At 43.4% G+C, this 25,457-nt stretch overlaps 1 protein-coding gene and 1 long non-coding RNA gene across 4 annotated transcripts in view; both read left to right on the top strand.

Annotated features, from left to right (window-relative positions):
- Window positions 1–25,457, top strand: part of PGAP1 (GPI inositol-deacylase) — a 282,452-nt gene that overhangs the window by 138,839 nt on the left and 118,156 nt on the right. For all 3 annotated transcript variants that reach the window (XM_046615044.2, XM_046615045.2, XM_069134201.1), the window contains one exon: window positions 96–536. In XM_046615044.2, the coding sequence (XP_046471000.1) occupies window positions 96–536 (441 nt within the window). The remainder of the gene's footprint in view (window positions 1–95; window positions 537–25,457) is intronic.
- On the top strand, window positions 4,404–6,146 carry LOC124213613 (uncharacterized). The gene is made up of 3 exons (XR_006881914.2): window positions 4,404–4,716; window positions 4,961–5,197; window positions 5,277–6,146. It is a non-coding gene; the product is annotated as an uncharacterized lncRNA (long non-coding RNA).

Here is a 25,457-nt window from a genome sequence, read left to right on the forward strand (position 1 = left end):
TTTTGAAGCATCCAATTTTTTCCCCATCGTTATAAAGTGTCACTGGCTTCTTATTCCGATGCACAATATTATAATTTTTCAAAATATTGTTCTAGGGTGGCATTGTGGGCAAAGGATTGCTGCTTGATCCAAATATGAATGTTAGCCACGTGAATACAATAATTATGTTAGCCACACCCCACGAGGCAGCATTGATTTTCGACACTTCTATAGCAACGATTTACCAAAATTTACAAAACCCCGGAGCACTTACAAATAAGTCAAAAGTGTTGACTATTTCTGTTGGAGGAGGACCTCGTGATGTATTGGTTAATAGCAATCAAATTGTAGATCGGACAGCTGATCTCAACGTCCTCACAACGCATGTTCCTGGTGTTTGGAAATCTACTGATCATGTATCCATACTTTGGTGCAAGGAATTCCTTCTTGCCATAATACGTGCTTTATTCGACTGTGTTGACTTGGTTGGAAGATATCCCAGAATCACTTCAAATAAACAACACAAATTAGACGTCTTCAATTATCACCTCTTACAGGTTCGTAAATATTTATATAACTTATCATAAACTCTTAGAAGGATCACCGATGAATCTACAAACTCATATTTTAATTCACGCAAACTATATTCGGAAAACGGATGTAACGCTTGTCGCGTGTTTTTCTGACTTCTAATTTTGGTCTAACATTGTACTGCTAGCAAAATGGCTCAAGAGTTTATCAATTTTTCATCTGAAATCAACTAGTATGATCTTACTAGTAAAAATTTTCTCTTTAGCTTAAGAGTCAACCATCTTGATATCTTTCATTTTTCTGACACTACCACATGTGCACACGTACAAGTGAATTTCGCGGGATGAATTCTCGGAGACTACAGAATACTTTTCAAATGTTTTGTGACGGAATGATTTCTTATTCAAAATTGTTTTGGGTGGAATAGCAGAGGCAGATTACATTTAAATTAAAGAAATAGATTATTATTAAATATTTCGTTGACAGCTGACACACGTATTCGCATACTCACAACGTCACATGGCTGCCACTAAAACGACTGCGATGGCATTTCGGTTGTTTAACGATTCACGGCACTTAGATACCACTGGAGTTTATTTGACTCACACATGCAAACATTGAGCAAACGAATATGAAAGGTTATTGAAGAAGATTTATCTTGACCTTGGAGATTTGTTGATTAAATTTTAATCATGAAAGGTTATTATTCAGAAATTCTTTCATTTCTGAACTTGAAAACATAATGTGAAAACACGTTGTATCCGTGCAAAATTTCGAATGGGCTGTAACTGAAAAATAAAAATTTAACAAGCAGGATATACATGCGAGGGTTGATTTGTAATACAAAAAATAAAAAATGGCCTACACACAAAGAAAACAATCCTTGAATCAAGAAATAAAATATTCTTGAATCAAGTGCTGAGTATTTTTCATTGAAGAATATGTGATATTTTTATTAAAAAAATAGCATACTCTTGATCCAAGAAATAAAATATCCTTGAATCAAGAATAGTTTTCTGTGTGTGACATTATTGTGAAAAAGTTATAAATGAAAGGAAAGATATAGAAACATGTAAAAACGTCTGTATAGTTACTCGTTAGTACTGTCGGTTGTCGTTTTCTTTTTCTTACGGGTGGAAACGTCAGTCGTTGAGTGTTTTGATTTGACCGCAGAATTTCTAGGTTCAATTATTTAACGAGGGTCGCGAATCGGAAGTTGTCGAGCACGTCTGGAGTCTACTATTGCGGGCAAAAGGCAGAACTTTACGCTGCAACAATGTCTTCGATAGCACTTCAGGTTTTCAATTCATTAGTGTATTGCGCATTGACCTTGGCAAGTAGATGTCAAATATCACAATCAAATAGTCAGTTAGGTAGATCAGTGTGCGGTAAAAGTCATCGGTAAGTTTGTAATCGTGAGTGTACGAAAGATGGAAAATGATTTTCGGAAGAATAGGGTGACAAAACACACATTGAGAAAGGGACGGTAAATAATAATTCGAAGAGATTGTTAGGAAAATACGGTGTTCTGAATGAATAAAACGTGCATGTTAGTTAGTCGGTCTGAAAATGAAAACAACCAAATCTACTTAAGCAAACTTGACACCATTCTATTTACCTTAACCACTCCCGCTGATAAGCCGCCAAATTTTTCCAACCCTGGCCCTTTTTCTAACTTTTCCGTAACACTTTCATTATCTTAGTCATAACGAATGACTGATGAACACTTATCAAGGAGTTTTAGATACTTTACTAATATTTTTTCACGAAGAACACACCGAATAACGCTCACAGCTGGCGGTTTGAATTACGGGTTTGCACGTGTTGAATGCAGACTGCTGCTACGGCCGTTAGTTCGTATGACGGGCGGCCTAAGCCAGAGATGGCGCTAGCAGGCAATCGCTCTTCGCGGCGAAAATCCGCTGTTTCATGCTTGCAAGTTTTCTCGCAACTCTTAAGTTCGATTTTATTGCTCTTAATCCTAAATTAAAGGTGAAGGATGCCGTGTATTTCGTAGAACTGTGAAAAAAAAAATTAGTTCTTGTTTTATTACAACGGGAAGTTTGCTCGCTTTCAGTGCTGTTTTTTACGACTCTGAAAAAAAAATTGAAATTCGGAAAAATACACGGTACAGATTACTCCTTCGCCTTCGAAATGCTTCTAATAGAAGTTCGATATCTTTATAAGTGACGGAGAAAACTTGCATCGCGTCTGCAAGCAGCAGTTCCGCCGGGAGTAGGCAACGTCTTTAGCCACTGGACATAGAGTACATTTTTCCTGATAAATATCTAAAATGTAGCCTTTAACGCGGAGGGTGCAAAAATAAAGATTTCCGAGTTAATAAAAACTTCTAGAACCGGTTCAAATGAATCATTGTTGATTTTACCGTTCTACGATAAAAGAAAAGAAATTAAGCTTAAAGAATTTCGAAGGTTACCACGAAATAAGTCATTGAATCAGGTGGATTAATGGTCAGATCGTCTTTTATTTATTGTAAGTAAAGTAAGTATCAAGGAGTATACGTACAGAAAATATAACGTAAGTATCGGCGTGACCGTTCGCTAAGGCTGTAGAATAAAGACTGCGTGGTCAAGAATTACGCGTAGACTGCGTAAGACAAAGCAACTTATACTGAAGACTTACAGTCCGCATTATCAGCGGTGGACGGTCTCAGGTGACGATCATGAGGAGCTTGGCCTGCTTTGAATGTTCGTCTGGTATTTTCCATGACATATACCTGAGTGCTATGTATCGTCAGTGCGACCGTGCTAGTCATCTTCGGGAGTTTGATACCTGCTGTACACATGAGTTTCTTAAACAACGACCGGCTATCACATTACTGTAATTGCATGGTAATTTGTATTAACCGATCGGATTTGGTAACTCAGCTTAAGAAATCATATTCGGGCCCTTAATGCTATCAGTGCGTCGACAGTAGCGATATCTGGGAATTCGTGTAATTAATTGCATAATATAAATTAATCAGACGTCTGGTCATGCATCAAACCAGTCATTTACCCACATGCACACATACACACACTGCAAAATACAAAGGTCTAGTCTCCACTATTAGCCTGAGGCACTCCGTGATCGGTGGTTTATCCTCCCATCTTGGGAAGTCAAACCTTACTTGCCACACCTCTCTAGAATCGCGTACGTGCCACAGGGTAGCTATATGGAACCTAGCGAGAGAAATTGTCATAAAAATGATTGAATATTTTCACTTGACAATGTTTTCACAACTTATAAAAAACCTGCTTTTGAATATGCTAAAAAAGTGACTGGAGTCCACGAAAGCGTAAGAGAGAGGAAGAGAGGAAGAGAGAAAGACAGAGAGAGAGAGAGAGAGAGAGAAAGAGAGAGAGAGAGAGAGAGAGAGAGAGAGAGAGAGAGAGAGAGAGAGAGAGAGAGAGAGAGAGATTCATTAGAGGCTAGGGATCCAGAAGTCAATGACTAGAGTTCCCGTATAGCCTAAGCATTGTGCGAAATATACATATCAAGGTGCTTATTAGGTATAGTAATTATATATATTATATAGTATAGTAATATAGGCATTAGTATAATAAAAAAAAAAGTAAAAATAACAAAGAAGGGCGCAAACGAAATTAGTGACTAATAACTAGGCTAGGCTACACACCAATGGTGCTACTTACAACCCTTTATTACGTTTAAATTTACTAAGCAAATGGGCATACAGATGCTGCCTAAAACAAGGGCGTTCGTACATGTTCCTAACGGAGATCGGGAGTTTGGTCCATTTTTCGGCGCACGAGACAAAAAACGAATCACGCAAATAATTCAGACATGCCTTAGGAATTACAAGATCAAGATGCGTCGCGCGCTTCGTTCCAGGACGATCAGTAGCGCGATTCTGTAACTCGTTATGATGTCGTTATGGACTCATAACGACAAGTTTCGTTATGCTACCGACCGCGTCGCTATTATAACGACAAATGCGATTCTGTACACTATTCTTAGCGAGTTTTGTCGTTATTAGTAACGAAAAGTGTCGTTATGACGTCGTTACGGTGCGAGCGGATAGCGAGGCTCAGAGACCCCCTCGGTACGCTATAACGACCATTATAACGACACTTTGCACACGAGCTAGAGGAGTGGTGTGCGTTTCCCATATTTTTCTCGACTCCGAGAAAGTGCTTCGAAAAGTGCTCCGAAAGTGAAAAATAATTACGACGTTTGAAATAACAAGTAAGTAAGTTGAATTTTGCAGTAATTAGGAATTATCAATGCAGATTGACTTCAGAAAAAACTGTAGAATAGATTTCATTATTTTCTAAAAAAGAATAACATAACCTATAAATTGTAGTGTTGCTCCGAAGAACCCACAAAGTTGCTTCCACAAATATAATTATTCATTAATTTCATTAATAATTCATTTCTACTATTAAGTCTATTATTTACGCTGTTTCTTTGATTATCTTCAATCTCAAAGGATCATGGCTATCGAATACCTTGCTTGGGATGTATTCGTTCTTGAGGAAAGATTACGTCGACTCGAACGTCGTGTGGAAAGAAGGCGACTGAGAGATGCTCAGAATCCTTTTCAGTTACCACGAGAAGAGTTTCTCAGCCTTTTTCACCTGCCTCAAGAAGCTGTGATGAATCTTGGTTAACACCTTAAGCGCAGTCAAAGCGAAAATATTTTTCACTGTTCAGCAAAGCAGCATAGGTTCAGTTTGAGTTTTATATACATAATATGCATATTATATTTAGTCTACTTTTTTCTAAATCAACATATTTTCCATCAGGTGATGCTGGATATCCGTTGGAGCCTTGGCTGTTAACACCTCTGGCCAATTTTCCTGAAGATACGCGACAACATCAATATACACAACAACTATGTAAGGCTAGAAGCGTCGTCGAGCGGTTTTTTGGAGTTTTTAAATCTGTATGGAGATGCTTGTCATACCAGCGAGTCTTGATGTACGAACCAGCGTTCGCAGCGAAAATTGTTAATGCGTGTGCAGTACTACACAACATGAGAGTGCAACTACGATTAAACAATGAAGATGACGAACAACTAGCACCGATAGCTCATCCTGTAGAGAATGATGTTGATCCGATGGATCAAGATGAAGAATACAACAGACGAGGACCACGCGCTTTGGCTCAACGAATTCAACAACAAATTATGAGAGAAAGATTTACCAACTTCCGTGATGCGGAAGAATAGAATACAGAATATGGAATGATGTTTATGGTTAAATTGCCAACAAGTATAATGTTTAAAGGTGATGAGAGAAATTAACGACAACAGAGTCAGGGCGGTGTTACGCTCCGACGTACCGCCTTGGCGTACCTTTTTCAAAATTCCATGTCATTTCATTTCTTTAATATCTTCAATGCACAGATATTATTTCATCAAAATCTCATAGGCTCATAGGAGTAAGGCTCCGGTCAAGCATCTCTAGACGCCAGGTTCGATTCCTGGCTCCGTCGTTAATTTTTCAAAATCACCAATTTTTCGAATTTACATTCCTTCAACTATAATGTTTACAATTGATTGTACATAAAGAAATATTCAATTGTGTTTTTAAAGTATAACTTTATTTTATAAAAAATATTCACCTTTTTTAACCTGAACAAAAAATAAAAACGCGAAAAATCTTTATTCTAAACTAGACCTCAATTTTTTTTTCAAGTGGTATTGTTTTTAAATAGCTTTGCCTCCATGAAATTAACAAACTCAAAGACTTCTTGAAGTATTGAAAATATTACAGCTACAGTTATGATCTTTAGTAAAAAATGGGAGTAGTTATATAATTTTACTCTTCAGAATATTGGTTCTACGTGAAGAACCCAATGGTGGTCCATGCAAAAAGAATAGTGAGGAAAACGTAGAAGCAGTAAACGCTGCATGGGGATTCACGACACGTGGTCAAAGGGCTCCTTTTAAGAGTATGAGTGCAAATAAATTTTTTTACTCGTATTAAAATTTATTAAAAGTATTAAACGGTGTTAAGATATAATAACAATGATGATATTTATATTTACAATGTTCACTATACGATGGATTTGCACTGACTGTGACTGAGTGATTGTGCGCGCCTGGATTTAAACCTTCATGCGCGCCACCGCGGCACGAATTTCAACTATTTTAAGGCGAGTTTCGATAAAATTCTAGTTACTTGCTAAGGATTTGTCACAATACGTCACTTCCTGTCGGTATCCATAACGACGATTCGTTATCCCATTCTGTAACGTCGAAGTGTCGCTATTCGTAGTTACGGAATCGCACCGTCGTTATGAGATTGTCGTTACACGCGGCGAAATTCGTTATCGTTACGATAGCGTTCCGAATCGTTATTCTTATAACGAGTTACAGAATCGCCCTACAGGGGCCCTAAACCTGCATCTATTTGCGAGATACGAAGGTTGGCCAGTACGCAAGACGGAAGCCAGGAAGGACATAGCTAGGTACTCAATCCTATAAGCGTATGGTAACAGGTTCAGCTGTATGTATGCGGGAGAAATGTGGCTGCCCTTATTGACACCCGTCACAAAACGTATAGCGGCATTCATGCTTCTACCAAGCTTAGTTGCAAGCTCACCTGAGATCAAAACATATAGTCCTGCACAATAATCAAAGTAGGGCATTATGAGTGCCCTAACCAGAGTAAGCTTACATGAAAGTGTTAGGGAATGCCCGCATCGACGAAAACGATAAAGAGCAGCCGTACACTTTCCTTTAATTACACCGCATTCAGCTCGAAAAGTTAACGCAGAGTCAAGTGTAACACCCAAAATCTTTAGCGTCTCACTAACGTGTACAACGGTGTTGCTAAGCAGGATGTCAGGTGCAACGACTGAGGAGAGCCTTTTGATAAAGCTGCCCGAACCAAACCAAATTGCACCGGTTTTCGCAGTATTAATGAGAAGTGAGTTGGATCGCGCCCAGTTAGCAACATTAGTCAAGTCCTCATTAACGCGCCGAATGATATCCGGAAAGTCGCTGAAGGAACCATGAAGATAAATGCAGAAGTCGTCAGCGTATAGATGGTACGAACAATGCTTAAGTACAGAACCGATGTCGTTGATAAATAACGAAAAGAGTAGCGGGCCCAAGATGGAACCTTGCGGCACACCCGCACTTCTACCTGAGGGTTGAGAACGCTCGCCTAAGGGGGACACAACTACCTGAGTCCGACCCGTCAGATATGAGCAAAAGCAATTACAAGCCGACGCAGAAAATCCCATATTATACAGCTTGTCACAGAGCAACTGAATATTTACCAAGTCAAATGCACGCGAGAAATCAATCGCAACCAATAATGTGACTTGCTGACGGTCGATGGCAACTCTTACATCATCAACTATTTTTAATACTGCAGAATGAGTGCTGTGAAACTTTCGAAAGCCAGATTGATGCGGATCTAGCAAGTCACGTTGAGCGACGAATTCCGACATTTGTCTGTGGGCAACGGTCTCGAGTATTTTCGAAGTGGCATTTAAAATACTAATAGGTCTAAAGTCTTGCAGCACTTTAGGCATTCTTTTCTTAGGGATAGGTTGCACTAGAGCTTTTTTCCAGCCAGATGGAAAAACCCCTGTTTGCAGTGAAGAGTCGAAGATATTCTGCAAAATAGGGATGATAGACATCATGCACTCTCTCAAGAATCGCAGGGGTATACCGTCTGGACCACAAGCATTAGAACGTGCCGACCGTATAGCATTGCAAACTTTGTCGCTACCAACGTGCCGAAAATAGAACCTACCCTCGTCGCAACCCTCCACCGGTGGCACAACATCATGCTCAACGCTAGCGCTCATAGGGGTACCACTGCCAATAAAATGCCTATTCAGCGAGCCCGGATCGACAGGGAGCTGATCGTTACGATCTGATTTGCCTGACAAGCCCACCTCACTAACACAATCCCAGAATTCCCTGGGCGATTTACACTTTTAAAACTTTTCCCTATGATAACGTGTGATAGCATCACGAATCGCTATTTTAGCACGATTACGCGATTGCTTGCGAATTAGCTTGTCGCTTTCTTTATGAGTACGGCTGTAGGTACGGCAAGCTGCGTTTCTTGCTCTTAAAATTTCGCGCAACTCAGGAGTCAGCCACGGCGATGGTCGGTTACCTCGTACAACAAAAGTGCGAGGAGGGGCATGCTTATCGTAGAGATTTGTAATTCTGTCAGAGAAGGTGGCAACCTTTGCATTGATAGCCGCCGAGGCAGTGACTGATTGCCAATCTATTGAACATAAGTCCTGATGGAAACGTTCCGCGTTAATATTTTTAAAGCAACGTCGCGTGATTGTTTTAGGTGCAGGCAAAATACGATCATAAGTAAAGCAGGCAAGGAGAACTTCGTGTTCAGAGATAACAGGCAGGTAGTGCTGCGAATAGAAGGCCAGATGCGAATCGCTGAGTAGACAAAAGTAATCGATGGTAGAAAACGGATTTGCTCCGTGATGGGTTGCATCAAGAGGCAAACGCACAAGATTACACGTTTGCAGCGAATCAGCTAATGTCCTACGAGGTGAAAGAGAGGAAAACCAATCAATATTGAGGTCACCGATGAGAAAGATATTGTCATAGGCGCCCCCGTAACCAAGCAGCGCATCCTCAACCGTTTCACACCAAAAGCCCGTTTTTGGAGGGTTGTAAACAAGTGCGCAGAGAAACTTGTATGAGCCGAATTGAAGTTCAACGAAGAGATACTCGGGTCTGGTGTCTCTTGCCGTAGATTGTGGCGAAAGAGCAACCACTTTGGCTTTAATTGAGTCGTGAACATACATTGCAACACCTCCTCCGCCCCTAGTCGTCCAATCGTTACGGTACAGATTATAGTGCGGAATCTTATAGCAAGAAGAAAGTTTCTCTGGCTTTAGGAATGATTCACTGATCCCCATGACATGCACGTCATATTCTAACATAAAATTTTGGACCGCGCCAAATTGCGCTGGAAGCGACTGAGCGTTACAGTGACTAACACAAAGATACCTCGATAGCGCACCATTACTCGCCATAATTGATAAAAGAGATAGCGCGGTCAATTTGTCTACGCAGTACAGGAAATTTGCTTTTATCATAAGCGGAATGGGAGACGTTAGTTGCCTTGGCCGACACGCAGTTACTACAGCTCAGCTTATGTTTAGTTCCACAACTATTTGTTGCATGTGCACCAGCGCAAAAACCGCAACACGCATTATTTTTACATTCTTTAGAAGTATAGCCAAATTTCAAACAGTTATAGCACTGCATCAAAGAGACGTGGTCATCAACACGGCAAGATCGCCAGTTTAAGTATACGCGAGCCTTCGATTACAAGGCTTTACGACGTTCGGGCGACACTTCGATTATACACGAACGGACATTCCTGCAGTTACGCGGCGGGTACATGTAAACTACCTTAACAGAATCAAGTTCACAGCCAGACCGATTCTGGTTGACAATACAATTAACAACATCGGATGCTTCGAGATCAATCGGAACATCGTGCACAGTCAGTCACGGATTTTTTGTTGCATTCGTTTGTATCTCGAGTTCAGCGTCAGCCGCAGCTAGCTGCTCCCTAATTATATCAACATCAAGCGAGTCGCCCTCAAGTACCACCGTACTACCATCAGTATAAATCACTCTTCTTACGTTCATATTCAAACGTGCAGGATTAATAATTTTTCTCATAGCCTCATCTGTTGTTTTTGCTGTCGGAAACTTATCTTTTGCTGCCTCGCGAGGACCAATAGTCACAAAGGTAGAGCGCTGAATATTATTTAAGAGCGATAGAGTTATTACTACTATTACGGGCAGGAAGTGTCGCGATATCCGAAAAGGTACGAGCGCGGCCAACGGAGGCGTTAGAAATTTTATCGGTAATAGAATCGCTTATTTTCACTATCTTTTTGCACGAGTTCTTTAATGCATTTTCGCAAGAGCCTGACACACGCTCCACTTCGAGCTTACACAAATATGCTGTAGAAATTTTTTGCAATACCACACAAAAAGAATCTATAGCCTCACGCAATTGAGCTTTGACTCCTGCAGCCTTCTCATTTCCCAGCGAAGTAAGCATTGTCATGCGGTGGGATCTTATTTCAGCAAGTAGTGCCTGTACCTCGCTATGCGCTAATAACGATGAAGTTGTTTGTTCGTACGTCTCGTCGTCGTCGTCAACGCTGTCGCCGTCTTTACCGTCGCCCATGATAAGCGTGCAGTAGGTACTGCCACGCTCCCACAGGTGTAACTAGCGTCGTATGTAGCAGTGTCGTTCCCGCGCTTAGAGAGAGTCAGAGAGAGGGGGTAGAGCTCGAGCCAGCGATAAGAGAGAGAGAGAGAGAGAGAGAGAGATGTGATGTGTTTATTATGCCCTAGCAAGCTATGGGGCAAATTATAGTAAAAATACAACAGATACAGGATTAACTTAATCTAATATCTCATAGACACAGTTTTGCTTAAATGCTAAAATAGTAGAAAGTAGTAGTAAGGGTAAATAGAGTGAATCGCTTAAAACTAATGGTAAAGACCAAGATCGTAAGTAATAATATTCTTGGACGTCCGCTCGCTAAGTGCCAAATTCAGCATGAAGGAGATAAGCATGAAGTTGTGATTTGAATATTTTGATAGTTTCAGAGGAGGCAACTAAAGCAGGAAGAGAATGCCATAGATAAGCCGCGGAAAGTCGGAACGAGTTATGAAATGTAGTGGTTCGGTGTATCGGAATATGAAATATTTCAATAGACAACGGATTACGAACAGATCGTCGGACAGAGTTGTCGATAAGTGAGAGAAGCTCGCTTAGATACGCCGGGGAAGTCATAAATAAGATGCGGTAAACTGCTATGGCTAGAAAATAAAGTCGTAGATTTTTGACTGATAACCATTGTAATCTTTGTCTGTAGGGAGTAATATGTTCGTCTCGTTTAAGGTTGAATATGAAGCGGATGCAACAGTCAATTAGTCTCTGGAGTTTAGTGTCAAGTTCAACCGTAAGACTGTGATAGACAAGACAACAATAGTCAAGGTGATGAAAAACCAGAGCTGTAATTAATTTGATACGTAATGCTAATAGTAAAGACTTTTTATGAAATTTGACTTTGTGAAGAATGGCATGAACCTTCTGGGAGATGAACGACACGTGTTTGCTCCATGACAGGTTCGCTGATAAAAGAACACCCAGATTTCGAACGTCAGATGCGTACGGCAAGAGAGTATTGTTGACTCGAATACGTGGTAGATTCAAGACATTTATACTAGACAAGATGGCATTACTACCCAAGACAAGAACTTTTGATTTGGAGATGTTTAATGTCAGGCCATTACAATTAGCAAAATGGGTAATTACTTGAGCATCATAAGAAACTTTGGCAATGGTACTATTGAGTTCGGATGGCAGACAGCGTAAGTAAATCTGAGTATCGTCAGTGAAGATCATACGGTCAGTGTAGCGCAGGTTATCCCCTATATCATGTGACGTGGATTTTTCCCGCTCCTCGGTCACTCGGAGCAAATGACCGAGAACTTACTGCGTGCACAATAAAACAGCGTCCGCGAGGTATCCTGGACCTGAAACAATATCGCGAAATTTGTTGGGCGCCTGGCGTGATCAATACGCCTCGAAATCGGTAATGCGCTATACCGCGACCATATACTCGGAGCTCAGTACCGCGGAGAGGGGACGGGTAACTTTCGGGTAGAGAGAGATACGACACACGTACGCCAACACGTTATTTTACAAAGCAATAATGAAATTAAACAATATATTTTCAGCTAGCGATAATACAAAAATAAAATAAAATAATAATACTGCGAACGTCGTCGTCGCGATTCCAGATACAGAGGCTTAGATATAACCAAAAAAAAGAAAGAACAAACAACAGAAAAAAAATCAGTAGATCTAGAAGACCTTTCCGGCCTACGTGCGCTAGTCGCCGTCTTAATGATAACCGCTAACTTCCAAACTAACAACAAAATAGGACCCGACACGCTGCCCGCGATCGTCCTCTACAGAATGGCGCTAATCGCCAACTTAATACTAAACCCCTCGACGGAAACGGAACCGAATTCTCGGCCGATGCTATCCGCGATCGGCAATGAATCAAACAAAAGAAAAAGAAATAAAATTGCTTATGCCTACGGGCGCTGATCGCCAACTTATTACCAACTGATTATACCAAAGGCCAAACGGAAACGAGGCTCGTCGCGTCACCCGCGACTATCCTCTACAAAAGAATTTTCTTGTTAACACGCACCCGAGCTCAGCTTTCTCCGCGACGGTGGGACGCGGTCGCGAATTCGAACACTTCCCGTTGGACTGCTCGCGACCTACACGAGAAATGAGGCTGTATCGGACTAAGTTGACGTGAACCCGTGTAACGGAATTCGGTTACACTCAAATTCGAGACAATAGTGTCTCGACTCAACCCGTGACTCGACTCGACCTCCTCGATCACTCGAAATTAACGCTACTTCATTACGCGCAACTCAGGCTACGGTCACCAAGCAGATGTATCGGCTAAAGAATCTCGAGTACTGTCGTTAACGCCAATCCTCAATGTCTATCCGTTCCTCGGCAAGCCTTTATTAATTATCTCTCGAAATTCTCTCGCAAGAAGGTTAGCAGCGCTTACCGCTCCATATCCAGGACACGAATTCGCCAACTCCCTCGTGATCATTGGCGGCCATTCTCCCTCGCAATTACTAACTTCTGCCCAACACACTCGCACCCCGAATCTATATCGCAACACTACTACTCTGATCAGTCGCCAGAACTCGAGTGATCTCCGATGGTCGATCGGCCGCAACGCCGATCTCGTCACGCCAATCCTCCGTGACGTCATCACCCTAAGAATGCGCAACAATCGATCTGTCATCGATTTTGGGGATCGCGCAACTTGCCGCGCACCTGTCGTCGCTACGCGGCGCAGAACTTAAGGCTAGATCGCGATGTCGTCTCTCGCGCAGCTCTACGGGGTCCTGGGGTTGGGCGGGGTGGTGCTCCCTCGTCGCTAGCTGGTCTCTCGCGGTTGTCTCGGTTGGGCGTACGCGGGGTGAGCGGGGAGGCTGCGGCGCGCCGGCCGCCAGCGGGAATCGCGTCCACCTTGGATTCCCGCGTTGCAGGGATCTGCGTTGTCTCCCCCTCTGCAGCCTCGGTATCCTCCTCGCGAGATCTCCGCGGTTTCGCCTTGCCTCGAAATATCCTCGGCGTCGGAGTTAGTCGCGGGATGGTAGCCGGTGTACTCGAAAAAAAATAAAAAAAAACAAAAGCCTGTAATATCTTGTTCGCAATGCGCTATTTCGTCCCTGTCGAAGCCCGGGTGCGTGACTCCAGTTCTGGCGCTTTCTAGGATTATTTCGCGACTCGATTTTTGAAACCCTGATTCCTGGATTCCGCTCAGGGTTCAGGGAGTCTCTTGTAACGGGCAGGCCTAACCGAAATGCCACGTTACAATCATAAATAAACATCGAGGAAAGAAGTAAACCGAGGACGGAACCCTGTGGTACACCAACCCTTATCTGCAACCAGTCAAAGCGATTTCCCCGCCCATCGACAACCGCCTGTGAACGTCCCGTTAGGTAAGAATAGAACCATAGTAAGGTGTCACGGGAAATTCCCAATGCACATAGTTTAGACAGAAGACGAGGATGAGGAACAGTGTCAAAGGCTTTGCTAAAGTCGAACAGTACTAGGACTGTCAGCTTTCTCTCATCGATCCCCTGTCTGATGTCGTCAACCACTCTTAGGAAAGCTGTTTGAGTGCTGTACGAGTGTCGAAACCCAGACTGTCTCATATCAAGGATGTTATTGTTCTCAAGGTAGTTGGTTATCTGTTTGTGAATAAGTTTCTCGAACAATTTAGACAGTTCTGATAGATTGGCGACTGGACGAGTATCAGATGGGGATCGAGGTGACTTAATTTTTGAGAGAGGCCGTATAAACGCATGTTTCCAAATAGCCGGATAATAGGAATGAGTAATGGAAAGATTGAAAATAGCAGTAAGGTGAGGGGCAACGGCAGAACAAGCTTTACAGATACTATACTGCGAGATCCCATCGGGTCCAGCACTGAGAGAGGATGATGTTGATCGGTATAAAAGTTCCAAGACAGATTCGATAGATATTGTAGATAGAGTGAAAGTATATCTCATTGTGGGTAAGTCTGTTAATAGCGAGAGAAGTAATTCATTTGACATGGGCGGTGTATCTCTCGAAAGTGAGACGTAGAATGTATTAAGTTGATCGGGGGAGAAAAAATGTTATGGGGATGATAGACTCGGCTTAGTCAGACCTAAGGATGCTAGTTCTTTCTTTGTTCTTTTAGAGAGGGGGGGAGAGGGGAAGAGGGAAAGAGGGGGAGAGGGGGAGAGGAAAAGAGGGAGAGAGGAAGAGGAAGAGAGAGATAGATAGATAGATAGGTTTGTTTATTTGTCCATGACAATGTTGGACAAGAACAGGACTACCTGCATTTACAGTGAAAACATGCAGGTAGACTAGACAAAGACAGAGTGTGAACAGAAAAGATACAGAGATAGTTACAGAATTAGATGTGGAAAGAAAAAGATACAGAGTGCTCAAATCTAGGAAACCTAACCGAACTTAAGCTACAGGAGGACGAGACGAGGAAACCAGAACCAGCTATACCAGGGACGGAGAAGATGTCAGGCGAGGTAAGGTTTGGGGGGGGACTACGTCCTGTCAAATTCCGTGTCGAACAGATACTGTCGAAGGCGGGAGCGGTAAACGGTGACTGAGGAAGACTCACGCAGTTCCTGAGGGAGAGACTCCCAGAAGAGGATACCGGAAACCGCGAAGGACCTGCGGTAGGTCTCGGTGACGAAGCGAGGGACAATGTGGCTACCCCTCCCGAGCCTGCTGGATCCAGGTGCGCTGGCAGGGCGAACGACAAAGAGGGCACGCAAATAGTCTGGCGCGCCGGTGTGTAGGACGCCGAAGAGCAGGCTACCAAGAAAGTAGAGTCTGCGATCACGCACAGAGAGCCAACCAAGAGCGCGACGGTGAGGAGTGATGTGCTCATCTCTAGCAGCCCCGCAAACAAAGCGGGTACAACAGTTGAGTAGACGTTGCAGGCGGGTGTTAAGTACGCCAGGAATATCATTAAAGACTACTGAGCAGTAATCCAGGAGCGGGAAAATCAGGGCCGTTACGAGGTAGTTGAGCAAGGAGAAAGTGAGCAGTTTACGGGAGGCAGAAAGCTGGCGGAGAGCGAAGTGCACTCGCCCAGACACAGCATCAACGTGGGGAGTCCAGGAGAGCGAGCTGTCGAAAATTAACCCCAAGTTCCGCACAGTGCGGGAGAAGGGGACAGGAACTCCATTAACTACCACTGGCGGAAGAGGCGTAGCGTTAAGTTTAGTGACAAACGAGGAGCTACCGAGAATGATGGCCTGGGTCTTGGAGGCGTTGAGAGAGAGGGAGTTAGCACGAGACCACTCCTGGACCGCTGCAACGTCGAGATTTAAGCGCGCAGTGGCCTCCGGAACCTCAGCTGCAGGGCACTGAAGGTAAACTTGTAAGTCGTTGGCGTATAACAGGTGTTCGGTGTGATGAAGAGCGCGTGCGATGTCGTTGATGAAAGCAACGAAGAGCAGTGGACCCAGAACGGAGCCCTGGGGGACTCCTTGATCAAGTGATGCCCAGGAGGAAAGTTCCCCAGAAGGGCCAACCACTGCCTGCGAGCGGCCTCGGAGGTAACTGGATGTCCAGGTCAAGGCGTGCTGTGAGAAGCCGAGCGCCAGGAGCTTGGCGAGAAGCAAGGCGTGAGGGATGGCGTCGAACGCCTTGCTGAAATCGAACAGTACGACGATTGTGACCAGGCGGTCGTTGACGCCGCGACGCACATCGTCCGCGAGCTTGAGAAGGGCAGTTTGCGTGCTAAGGCCCGGGCGGAAGCCGGACTGTCGAGAGTCGAGCAGAGAGCGGCTCTCCAGATAAGTCAGCATCTGAAGGAGCACGACGCGCTCAAGCACCTTAGACAAAAGGCATAAATTCGCGATGGGACGCATCTGCTGGAGAGAGGTGGGAGACTCGACCTTAGCCAACGGGATGATACGGGCCTTCTTCCAAGACGCCGGGAAAAAACCGGAGTTGAGGGACTGGTTGACGAGAAGCAGCAGGAATGGAAAAATGGCCGGAAGGGCGTCCTTAATGTTGCGGAGTGAGAGGTCATCAACCCCCCGGGATTGAGACGAGAAGTGAAAGATCGCACTGTGAAGAGCAACACGTCGGCAAAGTAGAATAAAGTGTCATCATAACTAGGCGGGGGTAGGCCGCGAAAGAACTCCTCGACCTCCTGAGATACTCCAGGACGGCAGGAGACCGCCGCGAAATGGATATTTAGTTCATCTAGAGAGAACCCGGCACAGTCGCTAATCTGGGAGGAGGCCAGCCCGAGGGATCGAAGCTCATTCCAGAGGGCCCGGGAGCCGGAGGCATTAGACAACCGGTCGGCATAGAAAGCGGTGCGGGCCGCAGAGATGCGCCTGTGGAGGGCATCGCGGGAGCCGCGGTAGGAGAGAAGATCGGTCCCGTTGCGAGTGCGCTTGTACCGTCGGTAGAGAGCATCTCTCTCTCGCTCAAGGGCCCGCAGGTCAGGGGTGATCCAGGGCGGGGCGCGACGCTTGGAGAGAAATGTGCGGGTGGGTGCCAGTAGGTCCAAGGCGGTGGTGAGATTACCCCGGAGACGCTGTAGCAGCTCATCAGCGGAGGCAGGTGGAAAGAAGCAGTCCCAATTCATAGAGTCAAGAGAGCGGGCAAACTCCTCAGTTGAGAAGTTACGATAGGAGCGCGAGGTGATAAGCCGCTGGTTCGAGGGAGCGGGCATTGCAAGGGTCACGTAAATTAGGTCGTGCCCAGCAATGAAGGGGGTCTCTGATTGTCCAAAGTCAGCGACAGCGTCAGGGTCACTAACGAGACAGAGATCCAGAAGAGAGTCAGCGGTGGATGTGTGATGAGTGGCCATGAAGGGCACCAGGTGAAGCGCGTGTGACTGACAAAATGAGCGAATGTTATCGGCCTTGTAGGAGTCAGCGAGCTGATTCGCGTTAAAATCGCCCAGGACAATAGAGAGAGCGTAACCGGGTGAGTAGAGATCAAAATCCGACTCGAATAGGGCCAGGTTGGCCGTCTTTGGTGGGCGATAAACTACCGAGACCAGAAGTGGGGATAGGCCAGGAGCCTTGACTTCGGCCACGAGGTACTCAGGGAGAGCAGAGTATGGAGGCGGAGATGCCGCGAGGATACGTCCACGCAGTGGGTCACGGAGGTACAGAGCAACCCCACCGCCCACTTTACCAGCGCGATCATTTCGGAGGATGGAGAAACCGGGTGAAGCGACTGAAGAGTCGGAGACTTCAGTGTGAAGCCAGGACTCGCTAACGGCGACAACGTGGTATGGGGAGGCGGTGAAATGGTAGCGGAGATAGTCCATGTGGCCACGGATGGAGTTGGCGTTAATATGGCAGATTTGGAGCGAGGAGCGTGAACATCCAGGCGCAGGCGGCAACCTCGAGGTTCCAAGTCACAGAGGCGATGAGTGGGCAGAGGAGGGGCTGGTGCGCGCCTCCTGTGGCACCTCACATTCAGCTAAAGGAGGCGGACGCGAGACGACGGCATCCTTTGGTGTATCGCGGGTGGAACCACGCGAGCCACGATAGAAGGGTGGTTGCAAAGTACGGCCACGCACGGAACCGGGCCTAGGTTGACGGCCAGAGGGACCCGGGCGGGACGGAGAGGCATCAGAGCCACCGCCGGGAGAGGCGAAGAGAGACTCGACCTCAAGTGCCTCGAGATCCTGAACTGTGCGTATACGCCGAGTACGCTCTCCGTCCCTGGACTTCAGCAAAACAACGCCATCGCTATGCCAGACATATTTAAATCCTCTAGCTTTGGCCACAGTACGGGTTGCAACAAGAAGTTTGTAGACATCACCTGGGAGAGCCACGTTCACATTTATGATAAGCGGAGGAGTGGTGCGCCGGGGGAGAAGGTCGGAGGTGCGGAGAATCCCGTGTGCCTTCTTGGCAGCAATGAGCCGGAGACACAAGTCCCGAGAGCGGAGCCTGGCGATAACTGGCAGCGGAGCATCACCCCGGCGGGCACGGGATCGTGGGACTAGGAAGCGCGAGGATAGGACGTCCTCGTCTCCCAGAGTAACGCCAAGGGAGGCTGCAACCTGCAGAATGACTGCGCGAGTGCCGTCAGGGGATGGGCAGGGAACCCCTGAAATAATGAGCTCCGCCTCACAGAGCCGGGCAGAGGCGCGCCGCAGTTCCTGTTGACCAGCAGCCTGGTGACAATGAAGGTCGGCGAAGGCTTGTTACGTGCCAGCCGGTATCCACGGCGGCGCCCTCTCTGCGCTCTACCTGACCAGCGTGCAGTTACCATAAGAGAGCCCTACGTGCTCTTACCGATAGTCGTAGATTAATACCAACGCACTTAGTTACCATCACAACGTCCAAATTCTTATATCAACAGTCCTCACACGCTAGATTAACCGTTATTTCATCAGTCAAATTCATAACATACATGTTATATATATATTTTTTCCCATTCAACCGTAATAACCCAAAGTAATAAACCTGCAACAGTTAAGATAACCAAAAAGACAAAACACCGGAAACGAGGGAAGATAAATCACAGATGGCTCACAGAGAAAGAAACCCCTATTCCCAGAATTCAGGATAGCGCCCTTATTTTAACAAAAACAAGACCAGTCAGCGCTTCGCCGCTTGCTTCTCTTAACCAACCACCTCGCGCCAATCCACCACCGAGATCCCACGCACGAACCAGAAACCTTACCCCCAACTTTTTCATCATCCTCAACCAATCATCCGAGACCCGCGAGAAACCGCGACTCCTTTTGAACTCCTCCTATTTTCCCTCTAAGTCAACCTTCCCAAAAACAGAATAAGTAGAAGAACTTCAGACATCATAGAGTACAGATCAGACCTCTACCGAAATCCTAGAATAAAATCATTATAAGTCATTCAGAACCTTCGAGACTTGTTAACAGTTTGTCACTGCGATAGTGATTAACACCAATCTGTACCACGATTGTAAACCTACCATCGAGAACTAGAAGGAGACCGTTAATAAATGTGTAATTAACCCAAGTGTTGTCATAAATAATTATTTCAATCACGCATAGTGATGGTTGGCACGAGCCCTACCTAACAAACTCTCAGAATTGTAGGCGAGTTGAACGAGAAGATCTGAGGAGCTGATCAACGGATTCCCGAGATTTACATACACCAACTACGTAAGTCAGGAGAACAATTTAAATCACGCGGCGAATCAGAGTCGACTCGAAACGTTCCTCTCGGAACGTAACAGCTCTACAATATAAATAAAATGGTGGCAGCGTGTGCGAGAGCCAACTAGAAATAATTAAATAATCATCAAACAATCAACGCTACTGAAACCTTCGAAAACTCAAAAATTTTTTCAACATTGGGAATACACATCGACGATATAACTGATAAATGATTGCGACCAAATCATCATCGAATTAAACTTCTTCAAACTGTTATCAACATACACTGTTGATTAAACATCTACAACAACTGTCATCAACAACATATTACCAGACGATATCGAAGAATTGTGCATCGCAGAACGTAGCACCGGAGAATTTCGCAACATCGAACGTGGCACCGTAGATCTTTTCATCGCAGACCTTCGCATCGCAGACCTTCGCATCGTAGAAGCTTGCATCGCAGAACATCAATTTCAACGGAAACTTCGCCCTCCCGCCCAACCCCTGAGAATCGTCATTCATTGCTTATAGTCTCCGTAACGTAAGTCAAAATACAATTTTCAAAATGCCTGATAACGATAATACTCAAGTTCCCATGGAAACTAGCACCCAACAGAATACAAGTATCACAAATCCCAATACATCGCTTAGAGTAGACGGATCATCATATATCCATAAATTCGATTACAAAGATGTTTTCAAAATAATACCAGAATTCGATAATACATCTGCTGGTTGTTCGATTCAAACATTCATAGATGAATTTGAAAGTGTTAAACAATTCATACCACAATGCGGAGAAGAATTTCTAGTTAAAATGTTACGATCAAAATGTAGGGGAGAACCACTTAAACGTGTAACAAACGCAAAAATACGAACAATCGATGAACTTGCGAAATTTTTAAGAACTCACTTCAAACCAGACAAAGACATAGACACTTGGATAAAAGAACTTAACGACTTTGAACAAAGACAAGACGAACAAATTATTGACTTCAACTACAGAATAGGCACTCATTTACAGATGACATTAGCAGAAATTGATTTAGCAGAAACAACTGATGCTCAATCACTAAAATCATGGGCAATTAAAGTTGCAGTAAAATCATTTATAGCCGGACTACTTCCTAGATACTCCCTTTTCCTGTCGAAATCTAAGTATAATACATTGCAAGAAGTAGTGACCGAAGCTATGGAATTAGAAAAGCGTCAAAAGAATATCAAGAACGCCGAAAATATGTATAAACCAACAATTAAAGCATCCGAAGAAAAAGCTTGTTATACTGCTCAAACAGTTAGTTCAAATGCAATAAACCGGAATAAAATTTCAAATTCTCGAATCAATGGCAATCGACAAAATATTTCAAGTCAAGCAAATATATCAAACTTAAATCAGCAGATAGATAAATACTGTCGATACTGCAAACGAAATAACCACGTAATAGACGAATGCCGTTACTTAAAAAATAAAAACAACGGAGCAACAATTCAAAATTCGAATCCAAATGCTAAACTACAATGCAATTATTGTAAGAAAATAGGTCACATTATCCGAGATTGTAGAAAACGCGCTTATAATAATAGCAGGCGTGAAGGAGGCAAAACAGAGACAAACAACGTCACTAATACACAAGCGGGAAACGCTCGAGCCTCCCCTCGAATAGACGCGACGACGGGAAACTCCGAGACCCAGCGTCAGGTAGCAGAGTAATAAAATCCAATACAGAAAATAAAAATGCACCAGAAATCCGTAGTGCTGAATTTAATATCGGTTCAATATCCCCAAATCATAGATCACCATCAATAATTATAGAATCAAAAGATCTCAAACACAAAAATGGAAAATTTCTAGTAGATACAGGATCTCAATTAAATTTGATAAGAATAAGTGAATTGAAAAATCCAGAATCGATCGATGCCTCGATTACTTACGAACTTAATGGAGTCTCAAAAGTTGACAAACCAATGACATTAGGAAAAATTAAAATCAGGATTAATAATATTCTCGGAGAATTCAATGTAGTTTCACAAGATTTTCCATTAAATTATACAGGTATTATAGGATCAGAATTTATGCATGACAATGACGGAAAGATCGATTATCGAACAAAGTCCGTGACCCTAAACAAGATCAACATACCGTTCTCGGAAACAGAAAGCGTACTGCTGCTGGCCAGACAGAAAACCGCGATGTTTATTCGAGTCAAGAACACGGAAATTTTAGAGGGTTACGTACCGCGCTTAGATACGCAGGAAGGTATATACATAGGCGAAACCGTTGTTTCAAATAATAATGGAATAGCTTATTTGTACGCGATTAACACACTGGATGAAGATGTTGAAATGGAAATTCCCGTAATTCCCTTGTACCCTTTCGATACAAGCGTAGACGAGGATAGTAATAGCATAAAATGTGAAACTTTAGAGCACGCGATAACTCGGACGCGAGGAAACCGCGCTAATGAAGTATTCAACTTATTGCGATTAGACCATTTGAATTCAGAAGAGCGTAAAGCAGTTGCTCTCTTAATCGATGAGTATGCTGACCTTTTCCACATCCCCGGAGAACCCCTGCGAGTTACTAACACATGCATGCACCGTATACTAACCACAGACGAGATACCCATCAACACCAGACAGTACAGGCATCCTCCTTTTCAAAAGCCAGAAATTGAGAAACAGATTACAGATTTATTAAAAATGAATATCATAGAACCATCAAATTCACCGTATAATTCACCACTATGGATTGTACCAAAGAAAGAAGATTCAAAAGGAAATAAACGATGGCGATTAGTTATCGATTATAGAAAATTAAATGAAAAAACGATTGGAGACGCTTATCCATTACCTTTAATATCAGACATACTCGACCAACTAGGTGGAGCAAAATATTTTTCAATATTTGACTTAGCCTCAGGATTCCATCAAATTGCTATGCATCCAGACGATAAACATAAGACAGCATTTACAACACCCCACGGACATTACGAGTTTAACCGAATGCCTTTTGGACTGAAAAACGCACCAGCAACCTTTCAACGACTTATGGACTTAGTTTTACGAGGTTTACAGGGAATAGATTTATTCGTATACCTAGACGACATTGTAATTTATGCACGATCACTTGAAGAACATGCAACTAAGTTTATAAAGCTCGCTGAACGCTTAAGAAAAGCAAACTTGACGTTACAATCGGACAAGTGCGAATTTCTTAGAACGGAAGTCAAATATCTAGGGCATATTATATCAGCTGACGGAGTTAAACCAGATCCAAAAAAAATCGAAGCTGTAAAGAAATTTCCTGTTCCGAAAACCACGAAGAATGTTAAAGAATTTTTAGGACTAGCCGGATATTACCGTAGATTTATTAAGAACTTTGCTAAAATCGCTAAGCCTTTGTCAGAATTAACTAGCAAAAACAAAAAATTTGAATGGAATTCTAATACGCAATTAGCTTTCGAAATCTTGCGCGATAAACTTTGTGAAGCACCTATACTACAATACCCTGATTTTTCGTCACAATTTGTAGTTACAACAGACGCATCTGGTTTCGCAGTAGGAGCCATTTTATCGCAAGGAAAACCAGGCGAAGACGCGCCCGTCGCGTATGCTTCTAGAGTTTTGAACAAGCATGAAAGAAATTATTCGACAACTGAGAAGGAAATGGTGGCAATCGTTTATGCAATTAAAACTTTTAGACCATATCTCTATGGTAGACAATTTACATTGTTAACCGATCACAGACCGTTAGTATGGGTAAATTCTACGAATGACCCTACGTCACGTGTAATGAGATGGAGAGAACGTTTAAAAGAATTCCAGTATAAAATTCAGTATAAAGCGGGCAAAATAAATACAAACGCAGACGCGTTGTCGAGAAACCCCGTTGATATTGAAAAAAGGGACGTATATCCCATAAAATTCAAGTGGAGACGATCAGCAGACCCTGCTCTTAACGTAGCACCGGGTATAGCCAGGCTACGGTCGTCATCTGACTCCGCTCAAAGGTTAATTCAGAGAGACGCGAAGATTAGACGACGTTATGTAAGTAGTTCCTCCGTGGAAGAAGAAACTATACAGGCAGATTACAAAATCCAAGAAGCTGCAATGAGTACAGACGAGGAAGACTTTTTAGGTTTTCCGAGCTCAGGCGGAAACAAACATGTCGGAACGGTAGATTCTAAAAACGTGACAAACCCGAGAGGCGCACGATTAGACTCAAATTCCGACTATAGCAAAAATCGAACGATGGATAACAATAGGCCTGCGCAACCTATTGCCAGTCGTCTTAGATCTAAATTCGTAGACAAAAATACAAACTCACAGGAAACCGGTAAACATAGGAAATTAAAAATCCTTAATAAAAGAAAATCAAGTGCTAAACGCTTTACTCCATTCAGACATCGTTCTGAATACGAAGATTCATCATCGGATGAACTATCAGACTCTCCAGAAAATCATAGAACTTTAGCTAGCAATAAATCGAATGAAAATCAACAATCTGTTATCATAGAAATAGAATCAGATTCTCAATCTTCGTCTTCGATGGATGAAAGATCAAAGAAAAATCAATCTACGTTACTCCCAGATTATGTAGACTCTGAATCCTCATCACTGGATAGCGATGATTCTTATAAATTAAATCCAGTAAAGCATAGAATTAATAAAAGTAATATGGAATCGAGTATACCTAGTATAAGACAAAATACAGCTATAGTCGTCACAGAAAGCGGGCATTCTCTAGCCTCACCCCCGACACCCACTCAAGAGCATACTTCAGCTACGATTATTCACACCCCTAAGATTGTATCCGTGCCAAATATTAATAATACACCGACAGGTTCAGGAACACCTTCCAGCAATAGGAAGAATAATTTCCAGAGAAGCTTAGCCAGAGATTTATTAAAGAAACGTTCTTTTAAAACAGCTGAATTTACACCTTCACCATTACTTAGAACAAGACGTAAAACTATTACAGATAATTTGAAAGTAACGACAGACGCCGACGAAATTACTCCATACCCTATTTCAAAGACGAATGACGTAATTTCGAAACAAAAGAAATTTCATGACAAAATAGAATTGGACAAGGAATGTACAGGAAGACGCATTATAACCTTAGACGTTGCATCAGCTTCGGGAAGCGAAAAATCTAATACAATCACAGTTCAGGCAGACGTACACCCCTTGCAAGAACCCATGTGTATAAACAAGTCCTTTGAGACCACACAAAAGATGGACGTTGACGAAACGCTCCAAGATCTCGGACATGAAACAATAAACACATCCTCAAGCGGAAGCGACGCTAGAGATAAGCAAAGGACAGAACAATTACCAGTTCGACACGAACAGATAACGGAGACCGAGACCATAAAACCGAGAACTCTTGCGTCTAAACAAAATATCAAAAATACAGGAAAAAATAACACTAACAGTGGTATAAACCACATGCCAGAACCCCGACGTACAACGAGACAACATAGACCGACATATAAATACGCATGTTACAAAGGTTTAGAAGGCCACCAAAGCACCCATGCAAATAAACCTTCAAAACCTAAAGCCGCAAGAAACAAAACTAGCACTGGAAAAATTAGAAAACAGGCAACGGAAATTTTGCAGACTCCCAAGAACCTAGCTTCACTTGAGAATGTTAACAAAGAATCTTCGAAAACATATATAACTCCAGATCCTCAGAGCCA

This window comes from Neodiprion pinetum, chromosome 3 (genome assembly GCF_021155775.2).
Source record: "Neodiprion pinetum isolate iyNeoPine1 chromosome 3, iyNeoPine1.2, whole genome shotgun sequence".
NCBI classification, from domain to species: Eukaryota; Metazoa; Arthropoda; class Insecta; order Hymenoptera; family Diprionidae; genus Neodiprion; species Neodiprion pinetum.